At 47.1% G+C, this 22,437-nt stretch overlaps 1 protein-coding gene across 1 annotated transcript in view; it reads left to right on the top strand.

The window, feature by feature from the left end:
• Nucleotides 1-22,437, top strand: part of Kremen1 (kringle containing transmembrane protein 1) — a 57,304-nt gene that overhangs the window by 22,373 nt on the left and 12,494 nt on the right. Inside the window, exons 4-5 of the mRNA XM_055624050.1 lie at nt 11,827-11,951; nt 16,761-16,914. Coding sequence (XP_055480025.1) covers nt 11,827-11,951; nt 16,761-16,914 — 279 coding nt within the window. The remainder of the gene's footprint in view (nt 1-11,826; nt 11,952-16,760; nt 16,915-22,437) is intronic.

A 22,437-nucleotide genomic window follows, 5' to 3' on the forward strand; every position in this document is an offset into this window, starting at 1 on the left:
GAAGGGTTATATCTGCAGTAAAGTGGCATGCTGCAGCATTTCCCTAGAGTCCCTGAGGCCCAGGGTTAATTCCTGATACAGTTAAAGGAATAAACTAAAACAAGTGGAAGGAAGAACAACTGGGGACTCTGTGAACCAAACGGACATTTTCTTCAGTGGCACAGATGGTGCCCTAAGCACAGTTGTGCAGCATGTCATGGTAACATAAGGGGGAGCTGTCTGGCAAGATGGCTTGGTGGGCGAAGGCATTCTGCAACCTGAGTCCTCAAGGAGCACCCAGGAAGGAGAGAGCCCACATGCCCTACATACACTGGTGCACTTATACCTCCACAAAGAGGCAAAATAAGTAAATAAGTAGGCAATTCATAACTTTTAAATTGTGTGCGATTCTCGGTAGCATAATTGTCTTAGTAAGGGTTTTATTGCTGTGAAGAGACACCATGACCAAGGCAGCTCTTATAAAAGAAAACATTTCATTGGGGCTGGCTTATTCAGAGATTTAGTCCATTATCACTATGGCATGGACCATGGTGGCATGCAGGCAGACATGGTGCTGGAGAAGGTTCTACATCCTGATCCACAGGTAGGAGAAGGAAACTGTACTTCACTGGGCATAGCTTGAGCATAGAAGACCTCAAAGCCCACCCCCACAGTGACACACTTCCTCCAAAAAGGCCACACACCTCCTAAAAATGCCACTCCCTATGAGCCAAGCATTCAAACACATGAGTCTCTGGAGGCCAGATCTGTTCAAACCATCATAATGATGAAATCTAGTTCTCCCTACTTCCTGTCCAGCCTTCCGTGCTGTCTTTATTGCTTACCATTTGTCCCAACATAGGTGGCACCCCTTCTGCTCAAATGATATTTATTTATTCATTAATTCATACTGAGGAGAAGCACTAAAGGACTTTCTTTAATGGACTAGCGGGAAATTTCCTAATCAAAGTCTTTAGGGCAAAAGCCTGGGCTCCAGCTGCTAGGCCTAGCCACCCATCCTCAGTACACCAAGGCTCAGCCACCATGACACAAGCTTCAGGCCTAAAGAGTCTCAGTTCTGCAAAGTGGTCCAAAGAAGTCCTTGTCTCTTGAGAGGGCAAAACGGTTCTAGTGATCACTTCTCCAAACCATCCCTCTGTGGATAATTCCCTAGCTTGGGAGTGATGGAACATGACTTCGGATTTGAGGCAATGGTTCACTTCTGTCTGCCTCCAGCCCAGGTAAAACAGATGATGACACAAAATGAAGGCGGAGATGCCCTGTGTCGCCTCTTCTTGGCTGCCTTGAAGCTCCAAGTGAGGAATCGATGTTTTTGAGCAAAAGTAACTGCTGAGCGCTTACCTGACTCTGTGGAAAGCACAGCTCTCACTGCAAAAGGAATAAGAGGTGGTACATTCAAGCACGAGTGATCATAGCCTGGGACACAGGTTGCCCCACACACCATGCTCCTATGTAGTAAGTTTCATCAAGTGTTTATAGTGACAGAACAAGGAAAATCATAAATCAGTGTAATTTTTCAAGTATATTGGTAGAACTATCAGGTGGGTCACAGCCAAGCCAGAAAATCTGCACTGTAGGTTTCATCTGATAACATTTTTAGTCTTTGGGTTCATGGAAGCTGGAGATCCGTTAAGTCAATACATCCCAAAAGGTTTTACACGAATGTTGGGTCAGACCCAGCAGTGGACGATGTGTGGGTCTCAAGGGAGCTGAAGGTATTCCAGGATAATTTATTTTATGTATATAAGTGCTATCTGCATGTGTGCCTGCACACCAGAAGATGGCATCAGACCCCAGTATAGATGGTTGTGAGCCACCATGTGGTTGCTGGGAATTGAACTCAGGACCTCTGGAAGAGCCATCTCTCCAACCCAATAACTGAATTCTTGATCTGCCACATTCTATCTCTCCATAGTCACAAAGTTCTAATCAATCAATCAGCCTTGCAGAATCATGGATATGGCTGTTTTCTTGGAACTTAAGTTCACAATCTTAAGCTTAATAAACAAAGGAAAAATGTATGCTGAGGTTTCTAAACATCTGTGTTAAGAATGAATCTTCTTTCTGTGAACAATTGTGAGGAAGAGAATGTCAGTGCTAGTCTGTGGTCACACCACCTCGGACTGCACAGCTTTGAGCTGTGGTGTGTAATAAGGGCTCAGTGTGAATGAGGAAGGCCCTGAATCTAAGCACTCCTCTAGGAAAGAAAACGGGCCTGTGTGTGGCGGGTACTGTTGACGGTTTCTGGCTTCCAGTGGAGGACTTTGGAATGTATCCCTTGCAGATAAGGGAGGGGGACTACTGTAATTGTCATGCGTTTCAAAGCCTCAGCTGTGATAAACAAGGATTCCGTTTGTATATTACATTTTTTTTTAGAAGTGATGAAACCTCCTGGTAAGAGGAAAAATGTATGACCAAGCCACAGGACTTCCAAGTGGCCCTGAAAGTAAAGGAACTTGAGAACAAGTATCCCTTTTCAATGAACTTTTCCTCCCTGCTTCTGGGAAGACCGAAGGGTGGGCCACAGTCTGGAAATCCTGCATGACGTGTCTTCTCTGCTGAGCTTGGAGCCACACTTTCCAGTTAGGAGCTGTGGCACCCCCACAGGCAGATGCTGCCCCAGAAGCTTCCTGTGGGTGCATGGAACCCTAAGGGACCGAAGTCTTTGATTATTCAGTCTTGGAAGGGCGTGGTGGAACATGCCTATAATCATTACATCAGGAAACTAAGGCAGGAGGAGCAAGAGTTAGAGACCGGCTTGGGCTACATAGTAAGGCCCTGTCAAACAAGAAAAGAAAAAAACGAAGGTATTCCATCTTGGGCTGGGGTACATGGGTAGTGTTAGGCTGCCTGTCGTCTCCAGGACAGGAGAGGCAGCTGTTCTGAATCTTTGAGGTGGTGTTGTCTGACTTCTGCTAGGCAACACGAACAAACGTGTATTTATCCCGCTGGGTGCACCGGTAGACTGACCCTGTAATGCACTGGGCTGACTGGGGTTAGTTACAGGAGTTTGAGCGACTCAAAAGCAGCCACATCCCTGGGGCCGTCCCACCCCCAAGTCAACCCTCCTCCACTTCTCTCTAGCACCTCCCAGGACCCTGGGAGGCTGGGAGGCTGTGCTGGATGTAGTCTTGTTCTGTAAGTGACCACAGCAGCTCACTTCCATGATGGCATTGGTCATGTTTGTATTATTCAGTCAGCAGGCGTTTGGCCCCTGACTTTATCCTGCCTCCAAGGATTGCCCTATGCAAAGCCCTTTTCCTGCATGGTCCTTTGTCCAAAAGGGATAATGTCCTTTTTCCTGCATTCCCCAGAGGACTGGCGCTTCATGTTCAATGACCTGGTGAAACATACTGTTCAGTGCAGATGTAAGAGAAGAATATTTTTAATACCCCCCCCCAAAAAAAAAACCATTTCTGAGGTGGCTACTTTTGATGTTGTCTTTTGAATCAATGCTGTTATAATTTTCTATTACCCAGCAAGTTGCTTTTGTGGTAAATAATGAAAGCACTACTATACAGACTGGGGATAACTGTCTTTATTCAGCATGTATCATCCTGGCCAGCCTTGGGGTGTTTACTTGACCCACTTCTCACAAGAACCCTTTAAGGTCCATGCCGTTCCTCATTGCGCTGCTGACGACCTGAGCGTGCAAGGCTGCAGTGGAGTGGGATGATGGCTCAGTGCCGGAGCACTGGCCTGTGGCGCGGGAGGCCCTGGAGTCTGTCCCCAGAACTGAAAAGGGACTGGAGTGGCTCAAGCTGACCTTGCGCTGAGTCCTCACCCTTTTACCTATTTTCTGTACTCCAACTCTAATAAGCTGTATAGTTTTCCTCTGAGCCCAGCGTACAGGTACCAGTCAGATGCCCTCTTAAGACCCCTCTGAGGGTCGTTCCCGAGGTTCCAGAAGCCTCTGTCTTAGAATAGACTAGATGTGTCCTCCTGAATTTCCAGCTGGGCGTGGTGACACAGGTCTTTTAGTCCCAGCACTCAGGAGACAGGCGGATCTCTGGGCCAGTCTGGTCTACAAAGCAAGTTTCAGGACAGCCAAGGCTACACAGTGAAACCCCGTCTCAAATAAAACAAATCTTAAGTTTAATATCTAGTGCATTTTGGAAAGGTTTCATGCAGCGATTTAGTATTCTTTTAATTTTATGTATATTGGTGTTTTGTCTGCAATGTATGTCTGTGTGAGGGTGTTGGATCCCTTGGAACTGGAGTTACACACAGCTGTGAGCTGCCACGTGGGTGCTAGGAATTGAACCCGGGTCCACCTGGAAGAGCAGCCAGTGCTCTTAACCACTGAGCCATCTCCCCAGCCCAATTTAGTATTTTTTAAGTTGTGAAGTTAACCTGTATGAAACTAGTATGCTGTTTCCAGACAACAAAACGGCATGGCTAGCCATAAGCAGGTAACAGTAGCTGCTTCATTCACTGTTGCCTGGGAGGGGCTCATCACTCATTCCACAGCTTCAGCTGTTTATCCTTCACAGTCACAGAGTGTCTGGGAAAACAGTGGAGTGCGGAAGATGTCCTCCCCGTGGGGCAGGTAGGCTGTCCTCCGTGGTCATTTGGGGAGGGAGACCAGGAAACCGTGTTTGGGGTGTAACTCACCACACTGCTGTAGCCCTGTGCAGCTCGGGGAAAGGTGGGAAGCCAGGCAAGTCTGGGTGGCCCCTAGGGAAAATGATGCTCAGACCGAAATCCTAAGTGGGGAAGAGTTTTCTAAGCAGAGGGAATTGAGTCTAAAAATCCAAAGACCAGGGAGCCAGGTGAAGCTACCCGGCATAAACACAGCTCACTTGGCTGAGGAGCAGAGATGGGGGGTGGGGGGAGAGGGGGTGAGAGACCACTGGTGCTGGGCCACCTAGGACACGCCAGGCTTTTTCCTGGGGCGGCCAGGAGCTTTGCAGAGTGGGTGTAGGGCCCATGTTGAGTCTCCCATCTTACGAGTGTGGTGCCCTCCTCCCGCAGCTACCTTCTTCTGCCTGGCGTGTAAAGAGAATTGTGATGGCAGTGTGCTCCCTCAAGGAAGGCAAGTCTAGCAAAGATGGAACAGGAGCCTAACCATCTCGCCAGCTCTAAGTCAGAGCTCTTCAAATTGTGGCTCACACCTCCGTAAGGGGTCATAGAACTGAATGTAGAGCTGTGAAAGAGAGAGTGGCACAGTACAAGGTGTCTGAATGCACAGTGGCTAAAACTAATTCCGAATGAAACCCGAAACGAGCCTGAAGCACTCTGTGGCATCTGAGCACACAGCGTGTGCACTGTCCTCTACACACACCTCATGGCACAGCAGCTGATGGGACCCGAGGCTGCTGAGTGTTGGGAGCAGCGCTGCTTTTACTATTCATTCAACGTTCCTTTTTTTTCCTTTTGTTGTTTTGTGACAGGGTTTCTCAGTGTAGCCTTGACTTCCCTGGAACTCATTCCACACAGCAGACTGGCCTCGAACTCTCATACAAAGTTCCTAAGCACTGGTTCTCAACCTTGCCAATGCTATGACCTTTCATACAGTTCCTCATGTTGCGGTGACCTCAGCCATAAAATTATTTCCATTGTTATTTCCTAACTGCAATTTTGCTACTGTTACGAATCATCATGTAAATACCTGATATGCAGGATATCTGATACACAACACCCAAAGAGTAACAACCTAGGAGCTGAGAGCCACTATTCTTAAGGAAACTTAATGGCTTAGTTATGGAAAACTAAAGCTTCAAATAGCTCCATACTGTCATTTCAGCATGTGTCAAATTGATACACTTTTGAATTACATATGTTGGAATGTTTTGTTGGGTTTTTTTTAATGCTGTTTGAGTTGCTGATGTGAGTTTTACTTTAAAAAATTAAACTGTGATGCTATGGAAATAGCTGAGCCTGTAACGTATTTGCCAGTGCAAACATGGGGATTTGAGTTTGCTCCTCAGAGCCCATGTAGAAACAGCAGTGTGGTGGTGTGCGCTTGCCATCCCAGCACTGGGGAAGCACAGACAGGCAGGCCCTGGGGTTCACTGGCCGAGCAGACCAGCGACAGGTGGATCAGACCGCAAGAGGAGTGACGAAGAAACCACCTCTGGCTTCCACACTCGAGGACACACTCAGACACACACACTCAAACACACGCACACCAAGTTCATTGAATTTTTTTGCTTTATAATTAGGACAGAATTCCCAGCAATTATTTAAATAGTCCTTACCACACTTTTGCCATTTTTTACTATTATGTGAAGCAGTGTTTTCAGCATCGATTTTAAAACCAAAGTGTAATCAATTCTGGAAAGCTGAAGATACTCAAGTATTCAGTCAAGATTTAATTAGTTACATAAAAATAAATAAGTACATCTATTTCATTTGTATGCAGATTTCTTTGGTTTTTAATAGATGGTAAGAGTGTGTGTGTGTGCGCGCGTGTGTGTGCGTGCATGCGCGTGTGTACTTAAGTAAACTTTTCAATGATTTCCTATTAGTGAACTACCTTTGGTCTTTGCCCATTTTACATGTGGGTGCACATGTGTGCACACCTGTACTGTAGCAGGTGTGTTTGCAAGCATGTGAAACCAGAAGACAACCTCAGGAACCATCAAGTTTTGTTTTGTTGTGTTTTTTTCAAGACAGGGTTTCTCTGTGTAGCTCCAGTTGTCCTGGAACTCACTCTGTAGACCAGGCTGGCCCCTGCCTCCCCAGTGCTGGGATTAAAGGCATGTGCCACCACCTTCGGCAATCGAGTTTGTTTCTTGAGATAGGGTCTGTCAGTGGCCTGTAGCTTATTGGTCAGGCTAAGCTGGCTAGCCAAGGATCCTCAGGATTCCCAGCCCTGGCTGTGCACAAACTCAGATCCTTGTAGTTATAAGGCAAACGTTTTGCTGGCATCTCCCTAGTTCCCTGTTTCATATGTCTTTACATGCTGGGTCACATCAAAGTTTCGTGGTTTTTTGAGGGGTGAAAGGGGTTATGAGGGAAAAAAAGACATTTAAGAGGTGATGGTCTAAGAGAGAGCAAAAAGTATAGAGTGGCAGCGCGGAGTTAGAAGTTTGGCGAGCGGTAAGCTTGGGGGTGGGGAAGGACGTTACCTTAAACCACTAAGGTTCAGGTGGAGTAGAACAGCAGCAGAGGGCAGCCTGATTCCTAATGACCCCCTTTGTGGTACATGTCAGTACCCCACTCCCACACCAGAGCATAAGCTGCCTGGATTTGCTCACCAGCTTTTTGTGAATAAAGCTTATAGGTTCCAGCTGTACTCATATAGCCTATGGTCTTGCTTTTGTCTAAACTTAGCCTTTATGAGCATGTGTCTTGGGCTGTGTGCAGACTAATACATAATATCATGCTCACTTGAGCATAATGGAATCAGTGAGGCAAAAATCAGAGCGAATGACCAAGATGATCCTGATCAAGCAGTTCTTAGTAAGAATCATTAAAGGCACACTCGGGTCTCCATATGGAAGTCCTCTTCAGCAAGCTCAGCTTAGCTTGCACACCCTGGCTGGAGCTGCTTGGCTCTGCAGCTGTGTAAGCCCCAAACCTCAGACATTCTCAGGCCTGGCCTCCACTGAAGATTAGACTGCCCCCACCCCAGCTCCTGTTTACACTTGCTACTGTAGAGATTTGGTTTGTTTTTGAGAGATTTATTTTAAAGTTTGTATGGAGAGCCACATTTGTTTCAGTTGAACCATGTGTGACGCAAGGGAACAGAAGAAAGGCAACTGAGCTGAAAGGGAGCTGTGAGGGTTGGACTAGCACTTGGTTCTTCCAGCAGACGTAAACTAAGCTGTTGGATGGTTTAAGGAGGAACGTTTCCTACGCAGACATGCTTTCATACACTCAAAAGACTGACGTGCAGATACACCTCGGTAAGCTGGACATGCCTTCTCCAGTCTTACAGCAGGAAGGAAAATACTACCCCAGACTCGCTGGTCTTTCCTGTTATGGTTTTAGAATTGGATCTAGAAGAAACTGTAGGATGTTTGGAAAGGGCTTCAGCTAATAATCCTGAGTTAAAAGCATGGGCTGCTCTTCCAGAGGACCCAGGTTCCATTCCCAGCACCCACATGGCAGCTCACAACTGTCTGTAACTCCAATTCCAGGGGGATCTGACACCCTCATACCAATGCACATAAAAACAAACTAAAACAGGCAGATTTGGATTGAAAACTTAAGTTCCTAAGAGACTGATCTGCCCATGGCTCATTGTGAATTGAATGCCCTTGTTTCAAAAAAAAAAAGTGTGTTTGAATGTGTCATGTGTTAGTGACTTATGCTTTGGAACAGGTTACCCCAAATTTAGTGGCTTAAAGTGTCACATTAATTGTCTTATGTCCTGTGAGTGACTTAGTCTTGTGCATTGAAGTTCCTCAGAAAGCTGCAGTCAGGCTGTTGCCAGAGCTGGACTGTCTCATCTGAAGACAGAAAGGGGAAAGCTCCACTGTCCACCTCACATGGCTTTTAACAAGATGCAGTTTTCTGTGTGCCATTGGCTGGAGACCACCCCACCCTTGATGCTTTGCCATAGGCTTTTGACACGGCCTATTGTATACTTTAATTCTTAAAAGCTTGATGCCTACCTGGGCTACATACTGAGAAAGAAAAAAAAATTGTTTCAAAAGAAAAAAAAAATATAATGGTGGCTTACACAGGCATGAACTTTAGGGACAGAGATCTGTTTTAGGTGATATGTACTTTTCTGTTTGGTGCACATTGGGGCTGCGGAGATAGGGTCTCACTATGTAGCCCTAGCTGGCCTAGAATTTGATTTGTAGGCCAGGGTGGCCTTGATCTCAGAGATCCACCTGCTTCTGCCTCCTGAGTGCTAGGATTAAGTGCTAAAATGCCCTGCAGTAGTGTGATTTCTTTTAAATAAAATTCCTCAGACCCAAGCAGTTTAATAGACACATTAAGCTGGGAAGTCCAAGGTCAAAGTGCCAGTGTATCTAGGGTCTGGTGTGGCCCTCTTCCGGCCTTGTTGATGGCTGTTTCTGATGAGTGCTCACATGGCAGGGGAAGAATGGGCTCTTGTCTCCTCTTCTTACCCCACCTGGGAGCTCCCTCTTCCTGACTTCATCTAATTACCTCCCAGAAGCCTCTCACCAGGTCCATTCACACTGTCCATCCACACTATTCAGACGTCAACACGTCAGGGATAACAGGAAGGAAACCGATCTTTTTTCTCTGCATTCACAGACTTGATTCTGACACCAGAGGGGTGAGTTTTTTCCAGGAGCCAATCCTGCATCGCCAACAGGATGGCTTACCATTCACAACTGAATGCCCAGCATCAGTGGAGGGGGCTAAAGACTTGGCACTACAGGACCACACCCTGATTTAGATGCCAGTCACAAGCTGTGAGTCTCTAGGCATGTCTACAAAGTGGACTTCCTCCTCAGGTTCAGAAATCCACTGTAATAACTCTCAGAACTTGAGGGACACATTCACTGATGTGTCAGAAAGGATGTGGTAGGCTGAAGATGTCCGTAGGTTTGAGGTCTGAAAGGATCTGATCCCCAGAGCATCTGTCCCTGTGGAGTGTGCCATTTCTCAGCAAGGACATGTTAATCACCCAGAAACTCTCTGGGCTCCATCTGTAGGATTTTCAGCAGAGGCCTCATCAGCTAGTCACTGTCAAGTATTGACTCCATCCCTAGATCTTTTCTCTTCCCTTGGAGGCTGGGGAGTGGGACTGACGGCTCCACGTTACTAACTGTGGCTTGGTCTTCCTGGTGTCCGGCTCCCGCCATGAGGCTAACCAGGGGTCCACCACAAGGTGCCTCATTAGAAAGGCGTCATCCAGAGTCTTGAGGGTTGGGAAACTTGGTGTCAGGAAGTGGGCAGAGACCAAGTGTACTGTTACTACATCACAGTGGTGTATAAACAGTCAGTTTATGTGGAAGCCAGTTACCATGCTTGGTCCAATAGCTATATTCCTCTTGCCTCCAATATAGACAACCCTTCACTAGGGCAAACAATCTAGCACCTAGTGGCTTTAGCACTGATATGTTCCCTGAGGTAGGCTGAATAGTGACCCCCAAAGATATACTTCCTAGTCCCAAGTCTATGAGAATGTGACCTTAGATGGCATGAGAGACTTTGCAAGTGTGGCTAAAGATTTGGGAAGGAGAGATTACCCATGTGGGTCCAGTGCATTTACAGGAAGGCATGAGTCAGAGGGCCTGTGACAGGACAGTGGAGGCCAGGGAGGGAGGATGTGATGAGGGAGCTGCTAGCAGTATGGCCATAACTGAAGCATGTGGGCTGTTTCTTAGAATTCTTCACATATGGCTCAGCTCTGCTGACACCTTCATCTTGGCTCTTAAAAACCTGCTTGGGTCTTCTAGCCTTCAGAAAATGAAATGTTGGGAGACAGGAGGTTTGTGGTCATTTGTTCCAGTGGCAACGGGAAAGCACATTGCTCACCAGAAGGCCTTGGGGAAACCCATTCACTGTTTTAGAGAACACAGGTTTAAGCACAGAGTTATAAGTTCCATAAAGACGTCACAATCGAGTCCTTTCCTATACCTGACTCAGCATATCGTGTGCTTTGGCTGTATTCACTCCCCATTACTCTCTCCTGTGTCTGTTTCCCACCAGTCTGCTTCCTGTTCCCAAGAGTCCCTGTTACATCACTCATATATACATAAATGATATAAATGGCTGTGGACATTGCTCAGTTGTAGAACCTGAGTTTGATTTTCGAGAACCCAATTAAAAACAAAAAAGCCAGGCGTTGGGGCTGGAGGGAAGACAGTTAAGATCACTTACTGCTTTTGCAGAGGACCCAGATTCGATTCCCAGTCCCCATTTCTGGGGCTTCCAATCACTTGTAACTTCCATTCTTCTAAGGGACTAAAAACCCTCTGGCTGCTGCAGACATGTGTGGCGCACATAAACTCACTCATACGTATATACAGTTAAAATAAATCTTTTTTTAAAAAAAGCTATTCGTGGTGGGCCGTGCATCCAATGCCAGTGCTGCCAAGGCAGACAGGTGGATCCCTGGGGCTCGCTCCCCAGCCAGCCCAGCCTACCTGTCCCCAGAGGAAAATGTGGCAGGGTAATAGTGGTGCAGCCCAGGCTCCTGCCCATTAGTTCTCACGAAGCATGCTTGTCTGCTGAAGCGGGCTAGCGCTCTGCTGAACGCACGTGCCTTCTCCCTGGCTTTCTTTTCTATGATCCATTTCTCCGTCACCATTTTCAGGAAGCTGGCCTGGTTCTTGGTGCTTAACATCTTCAACATGCACATCCCTTCTCTCTGCAAGAACCTCACCCTTCACCTGCTTGTTTACAGTGATGCCCGTGGTGTGCTGAGTGTTACAGACACTTCTAGTCTTGTGTAGTAACACTTACAGCATTCCTCTTTGAACAGTGTTCGTTCCCTTGATGTCTACAGAATCACTCTTCTTGTAGATTCGCATGCACGCAGCTAAAGGAGTGCCTCCATGTTTCCTAGAAGGGTTCCTCTGCTCTCTTTCTGTCATTTTGGTAGATTCCTGGAAGATGGGTGCCAGGAGCCACCCTCTCCATCTTCAGAGATCATTCCTAGTTCTCATCAGTGCTAACTTCTACCAACACTGAGGAAGGAGCATAAACGTCTTTGGGTTGCTAATCGGGATCTGCATGCCATGCTTTCTTGCAGATGGTGTGGCATTTGGCAGAGATGGGCAGCAGAGGGTCTGTTTGGGGCTTGTTGTCATCTGCTTGGGGCTTGTTGTCATCTGCTTGGGTGGTACCTCAGGCTGTGAACACTGGGAGGAGCCCACGGGCACAAGCTGCACTTCCTCCTTGTGCTCCCAGCCAGATGTTGTGAAATTCTCTTGTTTTGTTTGTCTGTAGTGCCTGGAAACCTTGGCTGCTACAAGGATCACGGAAACCCACCTCCTCTCACCGGCACCAGTAAAACGTCCAACAAGCTCACCATACAAACCTGTATCAGCTTTTGTCGGAGTCAGAGATTCAAGGTACTGGCCCTGTCGTCTACAGAAGAGATAATGATAGATCAGAGTGGCCCACCTGTCACAAAGGAAGAGTAGGCTCAGGAGCCAGGATCACCAGGCAGCTGGGGGTGGGCGGAAATCCCTAGAGTCCCTTTTTGGCCTCCGACTGAGTTGTGATCTGTTTGTGCGCCTGTCTGTTGGAAGCAAGGCTGTCAGTGACTTGATGGAGAATCAAGCCAAGGCAACAGTTCCCTTCCTAGGCAACTTGCAGGCCTTCCCTCTTGTTCAAATGTTCTTCTTTCTTCCTCTTCTTTTCTTTATCCAAAATTTATTTCCCAACCACTAAGGTTCAGTAGTGCTATTTTTTATTAAATTAGACAGGAAAAGATCCCTCCCTCTTTCCTTTTGTTTTTCTCTCCCTCCCTCTTTCCTTAACTGATTCAGTCTAAAAGGCATTCATTAGGCCCAAGAAAGAAGGGTATCCTGCCTGGGTTTCAGACTCACGTGAGGCAGGTGAATAAGCAAGACATTTGAACCCCTGTGACCACGTGGTTGGTCGCTTGTGTAGAGCTTGAGCATACAGTGAATGTATCAAAGCCGGTCTATTCTGGCTGCTGGAGAAGGGATGTACAAATGTGGAAGCCGGGGAAACCTGAAATGAAGCCCATAGGTAGCGTTACAGGGGATTGGATAGTCTAAATTCATGGCTTTGATCACAGAGAGCTAGATAATGGTGTAAATATAACTGCAATGACACACATACACTTCATCACTGCGCAGCAGGAGCCTTGCCACACACTGATAATAGGGCGTGCAGCCTGCACTCGGGTCTCCACCAGAGAAAGGCTCTGAGGAAATGCCCCCTGCTGTGCTGGTTCTGAGACAGACAAGCTGTGTTCCGAACGTCTTGCATAGAACAGAAGCATTAATGCAGATTCATCCAAAGGATGAAGCGACCTTGGAAGGGGTCCCATGACCGAAATCTGACCTGTTTAAGCTTCAGATAATGATAGTAATAAACGCTTCTTGCTGACAGAAATAGGAGGACACCACAGTGATGAATGGGTGAGAAGACACACACTCTGACTAGAGAATAAACTAGTGAGCATGGAAGAAACGATGGTTACTACCCTGTGGCAGCCCCATCGTAAGATAGACTCAGAAAATGAACAGCAAGGCCTACAGATGTCCCAAACCTTCACTTACCATTCTGGGAAGTCTTAGGAATCTCCCACGATGGCCGGGCAAGCTGGCACACACCTGTAATCCCAGCACTTGGGAGGCAGAGGCAGGTGGAGCTCTGTGAGTTCGAGGCCAGGCTGAATTGCATAGCAAGTTACAGGTGCACTACTGCCACATGGTGAGACCCTATCCCCAAATCCAGCAAGTATGTGTGTGTGTTTCTCATATAGCCTAGGCTGACCTTGAACTCCTGGTTCTCCTGCCTTCCACTCCCCTGTGTTGGGTTTACAGGCATGCACCGTACACAGCTCCTGGCTATAATTAAAAGTATCTATTTAAAATACCTACAGCTGGGCTGGAGAAATGGCTCAGAGGTTAAGAGCACTGGCTGCTCTTCCAGAGGTCCTGAGTTCAATTCCCAGCAACCACACGGTGGCTCACAACCATCTATAATAGGATCTGTTGCCCTCTTCTGTAATTCAGGTATACATACAAATAGAGTGCTCATATGTATAAATAAATAAATCTTTTAAAAAATAAAATACCTACTGCTAACACCCACTGAGGAGTGAAGGTCTGGTTCTTCTTATCTAGTATCATGAGCAGACAGGAAGGCCCACACTTACCTCACTGGCCTGGAAGCTCACATAAAAAAAATCTCTGTTTCCATATACTAGCAACAAATAATTAATAATTTAAGCCTCTAAACAAATAATAGTAATACTGCATATCTCATGGGTGTGTCTGGGTGACCTCTGTGGGGGATGACCTGATGCTCTCTAGCAGAGGTTAACTAATGAGACCTAAGAACTCATATCAGAAACTATATAAGACTGGAGAAGAACTAAAGACCTAACAAATAATGATATACACCTACCTGTTAACAACTGAGGCAACAGAAATATTCTTAAGTTGTTGATTCCCTCAGGTTAGTCTATAAATTAAATAGAATCCTAATAAAAAGTAGAACTTCTTTTAAAGAAATGACAAGCTACACTGGAGACAGCCCAGTAGCGAAGCGCTTGCCCAGGACAAGCAAGGCCAGGGCAGCATCAGTGCCCCAACAGTGAGAAAATAAATAAATTAAATAAAAAGACCAACCCTGAGATGCATATGCAAAAACAGAGGTTTAGGATGACGACCACAGTGATGTTAGCAAAGGGCAGTTATGTAGGACCTAATCACCTGACCTGTGCCATAAAGCTACTGTCACCAAAAAAGTAAGTCAGAAGCCAGTCAGAAATTGCCCTCAGACAAATCTTTTTCTGTGTGTGTGTGTGTGTGTGTGTGTGTGCAGGTGAATAAAGTTTTCTTAAACAGAGCCATGTTCATTTACATGTTGTCTGTAGCTGTTTTCCTTACATGGCCATGAGGCTGGGGAGAGAAAGAGACTATGTAGCAGAACATTGACTTCTGCCCTTTATAAAACAAGTTTTCTGAAATCTGCTGTAGATCAGTAAACCATGTAGAAACAGACCTACACAGATGCAAACAACTGCTTCTTATGAAAGTGTCAGGGCCGGTCAACAGTGAGGGGTTGCCATCAAATGCTTCTGAAGAAACAATGTGGCTCTTTGTGAAGAAAAAATGAGTCTTCAACTTTCCATCACAGCTTAGACAAAGACTGACTTTAAAGTAAGCTACAGAAAAAAGTTACTGTAAGAGTGTCATAAAAATAGACATACAGAACAATAGACTTCACAATTTCAAAACAAACCTACAAATTCATGGTCAACTGATTTTCAACAAAATTGCCAAGATCATTAGATTAGGAAGGACAGTCTGCAGCCAACTGTGTGAAGCAGAATAGTGTTTGGAGCCTGTGTTGGTCACTGTTCTCAGGGCTGTGACAGAACTTTCAGGCCTGGTGTCAGGAGCATGGGGCGGTTGCAACAGTCAGGAAACAGAGTGGTGAGGTGCCGGGCTCCGCTTAGTCTTTCCTTTCGTTAAGTTTGTGGCCTCAGCCCAACGGGTGCTTCTACCTACGGTCAAGGTCAAAATCCAAAATGTGTAAGAAGACTAAAGATCCCAATAGTCAAATGTAAGGCAACATGGTTTTGGAATGAGCAAAAGGAGCAAAAGCAGTTCATCACCAAAGGGCACACAGCAGATGAGGTGACATACACCATCAGTCTTCAGCCAGCACAAGGCGAAGCCACTGCGAGACACACAGCCATCAGAGTGGCTGGAGTCCACTCTTCTAAAGCGAGCTAAAGCGAGCAGCAGCGGAAGCTCTCACGCATCGCTGGCTCAGCCGTCCGCGGAAACCAGTGGCTTCTTTAAAAAAGTTAAACCCAACAATCTCGCCCCTCATCATTAGCCAGGACAAACAGAAATTTATAAGAATCTGTGCACAGATGCTTATGGACGTTCTGTCTGTCGTCATGAGAGCCTGGAAACAGGTGGACAGTTGTGCCGTGTCCATATACGAGCGTGTGTTCAGTGAGCTAGAGGAGGGAGCTGTTAGCTGTGGCCACTGTATGCACCTCACAGGCACGCAGGTTTTTAAGGTTGTTTTTAAGGTGTTTCATGCTCTCAAAATGACAAAATGATACTGTTAAAAAAATTTGGGCAGCAGCTGCCAGGCTGTGCAGGAGGGGCTCTCAGCATGGCGCAGCTTGCCCTGTACCCGAGGACTGGCTCCTGTGGGACTACGTGCTCAGCTAGGGTATCGACAAGAACACAATGGAAGTGCAGACGAGGCTTAAAAGCATTTGCTGTGAGATTTCACTTTAAAGCACGGCTTGGGGCCTGAGAGATGACTCAGCGCAGTTTGGTGCCCTATGTTCAGCAGCTCAGTAACTCAGCTGCACTCGAACGTACACAGACACACAGATACATACAAACACATGCATGCACAGAATGACAGGCACAGAAACACACACAAATACATCTTGGGGGCTGGAGAGATGACTAAAGCCCCATAGAACCTGGGTTTGATCCCCAGCGTCTACACGGCAGTTTGGAGCCGTCTGCAACTCAGTCTCAGGGGCTCCAGGATCCCCTTCCGGGCTCCCAGGCACTGTACGCTGCCCTGCAGACCTGCAGACATACATGCAGGCAGAGCACCCGCACACAGAAATAAAGGTTAGCTTTTCAATAAGGAGCTGGAGAGCTGGCTCAGGATCCTCTGCTCTTCCAGAGGACCCGGGTTCAATTCCCCGCACCCACACAGTAGCTCACAACTCCCTGTAACTCTAGTTTCAGAAGATCTGAGGCATAGACATGCATCAGGAAAAACACCTGTTCATATAAAAATAAATTAATTTAAATTTTTGAAATAAAACTTTACCCAGCTTACCCGGCACAGAGCAAATAGTAAAATGTTTAGCTGTTTTCAATCAATGCCTCATGTTCAAGGGATGTTGTCCTCCTTAGATATGGTTAAATACAGTGGGAATGAGAACATGAGGAAGACATTCACACATCGGTGTGAAGCCGTGGCCACCTTAGACTGGGCAATGCAACTAAGCAGCGGCCACAGGGAAAGGGTGGACCGGGCTCGAGGGTGAGGGGGCTGCCAGCCTCCTGTGAGCCTCACACCCCCACAACATTCCCAACATCATGTGATCGCATGACCCAAACCCCCCATAGCCAACTGGTGGTGCAGAAGTCCAGCCGAGAAGTCCTCACCGTCTTTTCTTTTGGCAGTTTGCGGGGATGGAATCAGGCTATGCATGCTTCTGTGGGAACAACCCTGACTACTGGAAGCATGGCGAGGCCGCCAGCACCGAGTGCAACAGTGTCTGCTTCGGGGACCACACGCAGCCCTGTGGTGGGGACGGCAGGATCATCCTCTTTGACAGTAAGTATGTTTGGTGCCGAAGGCATGACCAGGAACAGCAAGTCCACCCACCTACCTTTCCACGTATTCATTCATTCACTTGTCGGTTCTCACAAAGTATCTGCCATGAGATGCCAACGTGGCTCAGCCCGGGACTGAAGCACAGACCAGGCTGGCTCAGACCTCCCGTCCGGAAGGGACAGCAGTGTGTAACAGTGGCCACCTATAGCCGTGCCTAGTGCTCTGAGTGGCTGGACTATTTCGGCTGTCTCTGCTAGCCATAGTCTGCGGCCAGCAGAGTAACGTCCAAGGGAGACAAGGTGGTACGGTTCAGCAGGACTTAGCAGCTGGCGGTTCAAACCCCAGGAGTCCTATCCCGAGTAGTTTATTTTAGGCATATTTAAGCATAGCACAATTTGGCAAAAATCTTCCCGGTGGTAATTAACTCAATCCCATATGCAAAATAAAGCCTTAAGATGTGACTCCCTGGAAACTCTTTCTAGTATACATGTGACATCTTCTATAAAGATGGGTTCTATAGATAGACTGCATGTGACACCTTCCATAAAGATAGGTTCTATAGACTGACAAGCTCGAGATAAGGGTTTTGGAGGATCTACCGTGGCCACCCAGAGTGTAGGTCGTGGCTATTAGCCACGCCCACTCCCAGCCTCTGGGCAGACAACAGCTTGCGCATCCCTCCCTTTGAAGGAACATTTAAACGTTTGACATGTGTTAATGTTCCTGGTTCCCTCTGTGCTCCCACAGCGTGGCGGCTTGGAGCTGCCTGGACAAGTAGGAAGAGGCTTTAGGCTTAGCCCGCACTGTTGTTCCTACAGAGTGCCTGCTCTCAAGGGCTCTTGTCACTCCATCTGTGTGTTGGTGGCACTGGGGCATTGTGCCTCACGCAGGGGCCTCTGATACAGTAACCTTGCCAACACTTCAAGTCATTTTTCCTGCCCTGTCATTGAGTGTGCCTTGAGCCGCCACCACATGTGTGAGATGCCAGCAAGAGGCAAGGCTTTACGGGAGCCTTGACCTCTCCCACACTGTGCTCTCTCATCCCTCCTCCTAATCCACACACACACACACACACACACACACACACACACACACACACACACTTACCAGTGGTGAGCCCTCATCAGAGTTATGACACCTGATGTTAACATTTGAGAAAGGGGCGTCACAGGTGACAGGCGGAAGAGAGACCTCAAGGATGGCTTCCTGCATCTGCAGGGTCTCTGATGGCCTGGCCACCAGGCGTGCACTTCTGACAGGCAGGGAGCTCCATTTTGAGCAAAACCTTCACAAGCTTTGTTTCCGAAAGCTGCCATAATGAATTATCACAAAGTGTAGGGCTTAAATAATAGGAACTTACCTCTCACAAAGAACAGAAGCCCCAAATCAAGATGTCTGCAGGAAATGCCCCCTCCCAAGGCTCCAGGAACTGTGACTAAAACAAAAGAGAAGCAACTTAAGGCAGGAAACGGTTTCTTCAGACCCATGGGGTTCCAAGGGGTTTCAGGGAGTGATAGGAAGGAGGGAGTGATGGGGTGGCTTTGGTCTGTGGCAGGACCACAGAGTGTGTCAGCTGAGCAGGAGTGCCAGAACCACTGCTCAACTATGACCTTCAAAGGCCTGCCCCTTTGAAGAACTTAGTTCTTCCATCTTTGTCCATCCCGTAGCTTCCCAAGTAGGAGACTAAGCAGTTAGAGACATTTCAGACTCACGTGGTAACATTTACCCCAGACTCCTCATGGTGTATCTCATAGTGTAAAATACATTCAGTCCAACTTAGAAGTTACACTGGCTGGTTTTGGGTGTCAGCTTGACACACACTAGAATCAGCAGAGAGGAAGGAACCTCAGTTTCTTGAGATCCAGCTGTAGGCATTTTCTCAATCATGATCAGTAGGGAAGGGCCCAGCCCACTGTGGGTGGTGCCATCCCTGGGCTTGTGGTCTTGGGTTCTATAATAAAGCAGGCTGAGCAAGCCATGGGGAGCAAGGCAGTAAGCAGCACCCCTCCGTGGTCTCTGCATCAGCTCCTGCCTCCAGGATCCTGCCCTGTTTCAGTTCCTGTCTTGACTTCATAATCAACAATGATAAGGAATAAGCCCTTCCTCCCCAGCTTGCTTTTTCGGTCGTGGTGTTTTACCTCAGCACAGGAAACTCTAAGACTGAAGTCCTCATAGTTTCGCTTTAAATCTGTGCCTTTGTTATTTTATTTTTATTTTGTGTGTAGATGCTTTGGCTGTGTGTTTATTTGTGTACCACATGCATGCCCGGTATCCTCAGAGGCTGGGTCCTCTGGAACTTGAGTCACAGATAGTCATGAGAAGCTGTGGGGGTGCTGGGAATTGAGCTCAAGTCCCCTAGAAGAACAGGCACTGCTCTTATCCACTGAGTCATCTCTCCAGCCTCCCACCCCAGGCTTAACAGTCCCAACTCTTGGAATGTCTAAAGTCTTTTCGGAAATGCAGGCAAACTTTGAACTGTTTCCCCTGTAATACCGAAAGGAGTTGTATACTCCTGATACACAGTGCAGGAGTCAACATTCTCATTTCCAAACAGCAGGAGGAGAGCAGTAAGGAAAGGCTGGACCAAAGCAAGTTCAAGCCAAGCTGGGTGCATATGAAATCCTAGTGTTGTTGCCGCCATCCGGATACTCTTCGTGCTTGAGCAGCCCTGCCCACATGACCCTGCCACGTGTAACACATATATCCTCTGTTTGCTTTCAGCTTTTATGAACAGATATCCCATGTTTCTCGCATGTGCCAAGGTCTCTGTTGACACTTATGCTTTACTCTCATAGCCTCACATATAGTCTGTGAGGGACTTCCCTCTGGGAATCTGACACTGCTGCTTAGTGATGGCCTCCTGGGCCTTCTTTAAAAAGGTTGATGTAGGATTCCCAGGGAGATGGCTCAGCTGGACAGTGACTGACACCTGCTTGTCATCCCAGCACTAGGAAGGCAGAGATAGGTGACTCCCTGGGACTCACTTGGCAAGCTCTTATCTTAAGAAGCAAGGTTGGCGGGTCCTGGCGAACAAAATCTGAGGTGTCCTCTGACCTCCATTCACAACAGACATAAACTTCAGTCATGCCATCATGACTCTGTCGTTGTCGAATTCAGCGCGCCAGCAAAGCCATATGTACGATGTCACAATGGCAGGCTCTGCTTGATAGCCCGGGGTGCCTCCAGGCCTGTTTGGACCATGGCTGCAGCTGCCCCTGAGTGGTTAGGCGAGTAAGCTCCGAAACACTTCTCTAGGCAGCCCTTCTCCAGCAGAGTGCTTTGGCTACCCCTCCTCTCGTGCAAAATCTCCTAAATGAATGTCACATCTTACACACTGGGGCCTTCAATTGTGTGTAAGCCTGCCACTTCCCTCCTAAAATGCCATCAAAGAACTGGTGTTGTCCCAGACCCAAGTGGTGCTCTTCTCTTGACAATCATGCTTCTTCTTCCAGTTTCTTTAGTCTGCGACTTTAAGCGCATTCTGGCCAAATTGTTTGCTTTTCATTTTCTGCTCTATGCGTTCTTCTCTGACGTCTCACGATAAAAGACAACAGTGGTAACCATATCACAAGCAGAATGCTATTGTGGCTTAACATTTCTTCTGCCAAGTTGTTTTCTTTTTTCTTTTTCCTTTAGCCTCACTCAGATTTTCAGTGAGGGCTGTTGTTCAGTGCGTTAAAGCCCTTGTTCCCACGCGAAGCTTCACAAGTACTGATGTTCTCACTTCTGTTGATGTTCTAGCTTCTGGATTCCCACAAGAAAAGACATCACGCTGAGACTCTTCAGCTTTCAGCTCTTCTCTTCTGCTGGGAGGCGGTTCCAGAGCCCTCAGAGTGGCATGGCCAGGCCAGTTGCAACAGGGATCCCTACTTCCTAGCGCCAGTTTTCTGTGTTCACGACTTTTATATCATTTCAACCAAATATCTGGCAGAAACAGCTTCCAGGAGGAAGCGTTGACTCTGGTTCCTGGCTTCAGTGGGCTCTGTCTATCATGGCAAGGAAGGATGGCAGAGCAATTCAGTTCACGGTGGCCACGTGGGACCCACTGTTCGCATAGTGATAGATCCAAAAGCATAGACAGTGCCAGAGCCAGGGACTGGTGCAATGTGTAACCTTCATGCCTACCTCTAGCCACCTCGCTAGGCCTGGAGCCTAAGTGTGCCACAGCCTTCCCAAGTAGCACTACCAGCCGGGGACAGGTGATCAAAACACGGGCCTGTGGGGAACCAGCAGACCAAGTGTCACCACTCTCTGGCTTCCATTGGCTTGTAGCTATTTCACTCGCTCACTCTATTTTTCTAAACATTATCATCTGCCCACGTTGTATACCTGTGTTTCTATGGCTCTCACTATGAAGGCACAGACCACTGGACTTAGAACCCTCTCTAATCCATTGTCCCATCAACCCAACTTGATTACATGCATTAAGTACCCTAGCAGCAGGACCTAAATCTATCCTTTGGAGGGACACAGTTCAGTGATCATCTAGCATAAGCCCACTTCATTTTTACCGATTATTTGCAGGTTCTAAATTGGACATTGTGTGTACTGTGTGTTTACCTCACAGCCCCCGCAGCTACACAGTAGGACCCTGTCTCAACAAACAAACAAACATACAAAAAACCACCCAAAGATGAAGTCAGTTACCTCAGTTAGTAAGTACCAGAGCCAAGATTCAAACTCAAGTTTACCAGTTTTAATTCCTTTCAGCAGCCAAGATCTCTTATTAACAGTAGATCATAATAACTGATCCAGTTTTATGGCTTAGAGTCTGTGATCAGTGATGCCCACTGTGCCTGGTTATTTTTCCTTCATGGTCCACAGAGTTGTACTTTCTGCCTGTGTGCACTCATGCTCAGAGCAAGTCGACATTCTTAGCACCGCCTCCTCCATCTTCAGAGGCCCTGGCTACGACCAGCTCTGTAACTCACCTCACTGCTCCTCAGAGAAAAGTAGGCAATGTAACACCGCAGAAACAAACCCTGGAGTTTCATCTGTCAGAGGGAAGCTTTAAGTAATTCAGCTGAATACTTTGGAGAGACTGGCTATAGACCAGCTTGTGGTTTGGGAGGACAGAGAGATCCCTGAGTGACTGGTTGAGTGGGCAGGTTAGAGGTCTCCAGGACATCAGCCCTTCTTTTGCTTTTCTTTTGGCTTGACTTTGGAATGTTCTTATTTCTTCAAATAATTCTTCTACCCGTTTTCCTTTTTCATTCCTTTATGAGACTTCAGTCACACACATTATGCCGCTTGACACCACGGCTGTTAGAAGCTCTGTTCTTTTGGTTTGGTTGGTTTTTTCCTCTGTTTCATTTTGGATAATATTTTTTATTGCCGTGTCTTCAAGTTTATTGATCCTTTCTCAGCTGAGCTTAGTCTGTAGATAAATCAAAAAATACTTCATCACTGATAGTGTTTAAATTTTTTCTGAAATTTGCATTTGACTTTTTTCTTTATTTTGTCTTTATTTTTAGGGGTGTGTGTGTGTGTGTGTGTGTGTGTGTGTGTGTGTGTGTGTGTGTG

The sequence above is a fragment of the Psammomys obesus genome, unplaced genomic scaffold (assembly GCF_907164565.1).
Source record: "Psammomys obesus unplaced genomic scaffold, mPsaObe1.curated_primary_1811, whole genome shotgun sequence".
Taxonomy (NCBI): domain Eukaryota; kingdom Metazoa; phylum Chordata; class Mammalia; order Rodentia; family Muridae; genus Psammomys; species Psammomys obesus.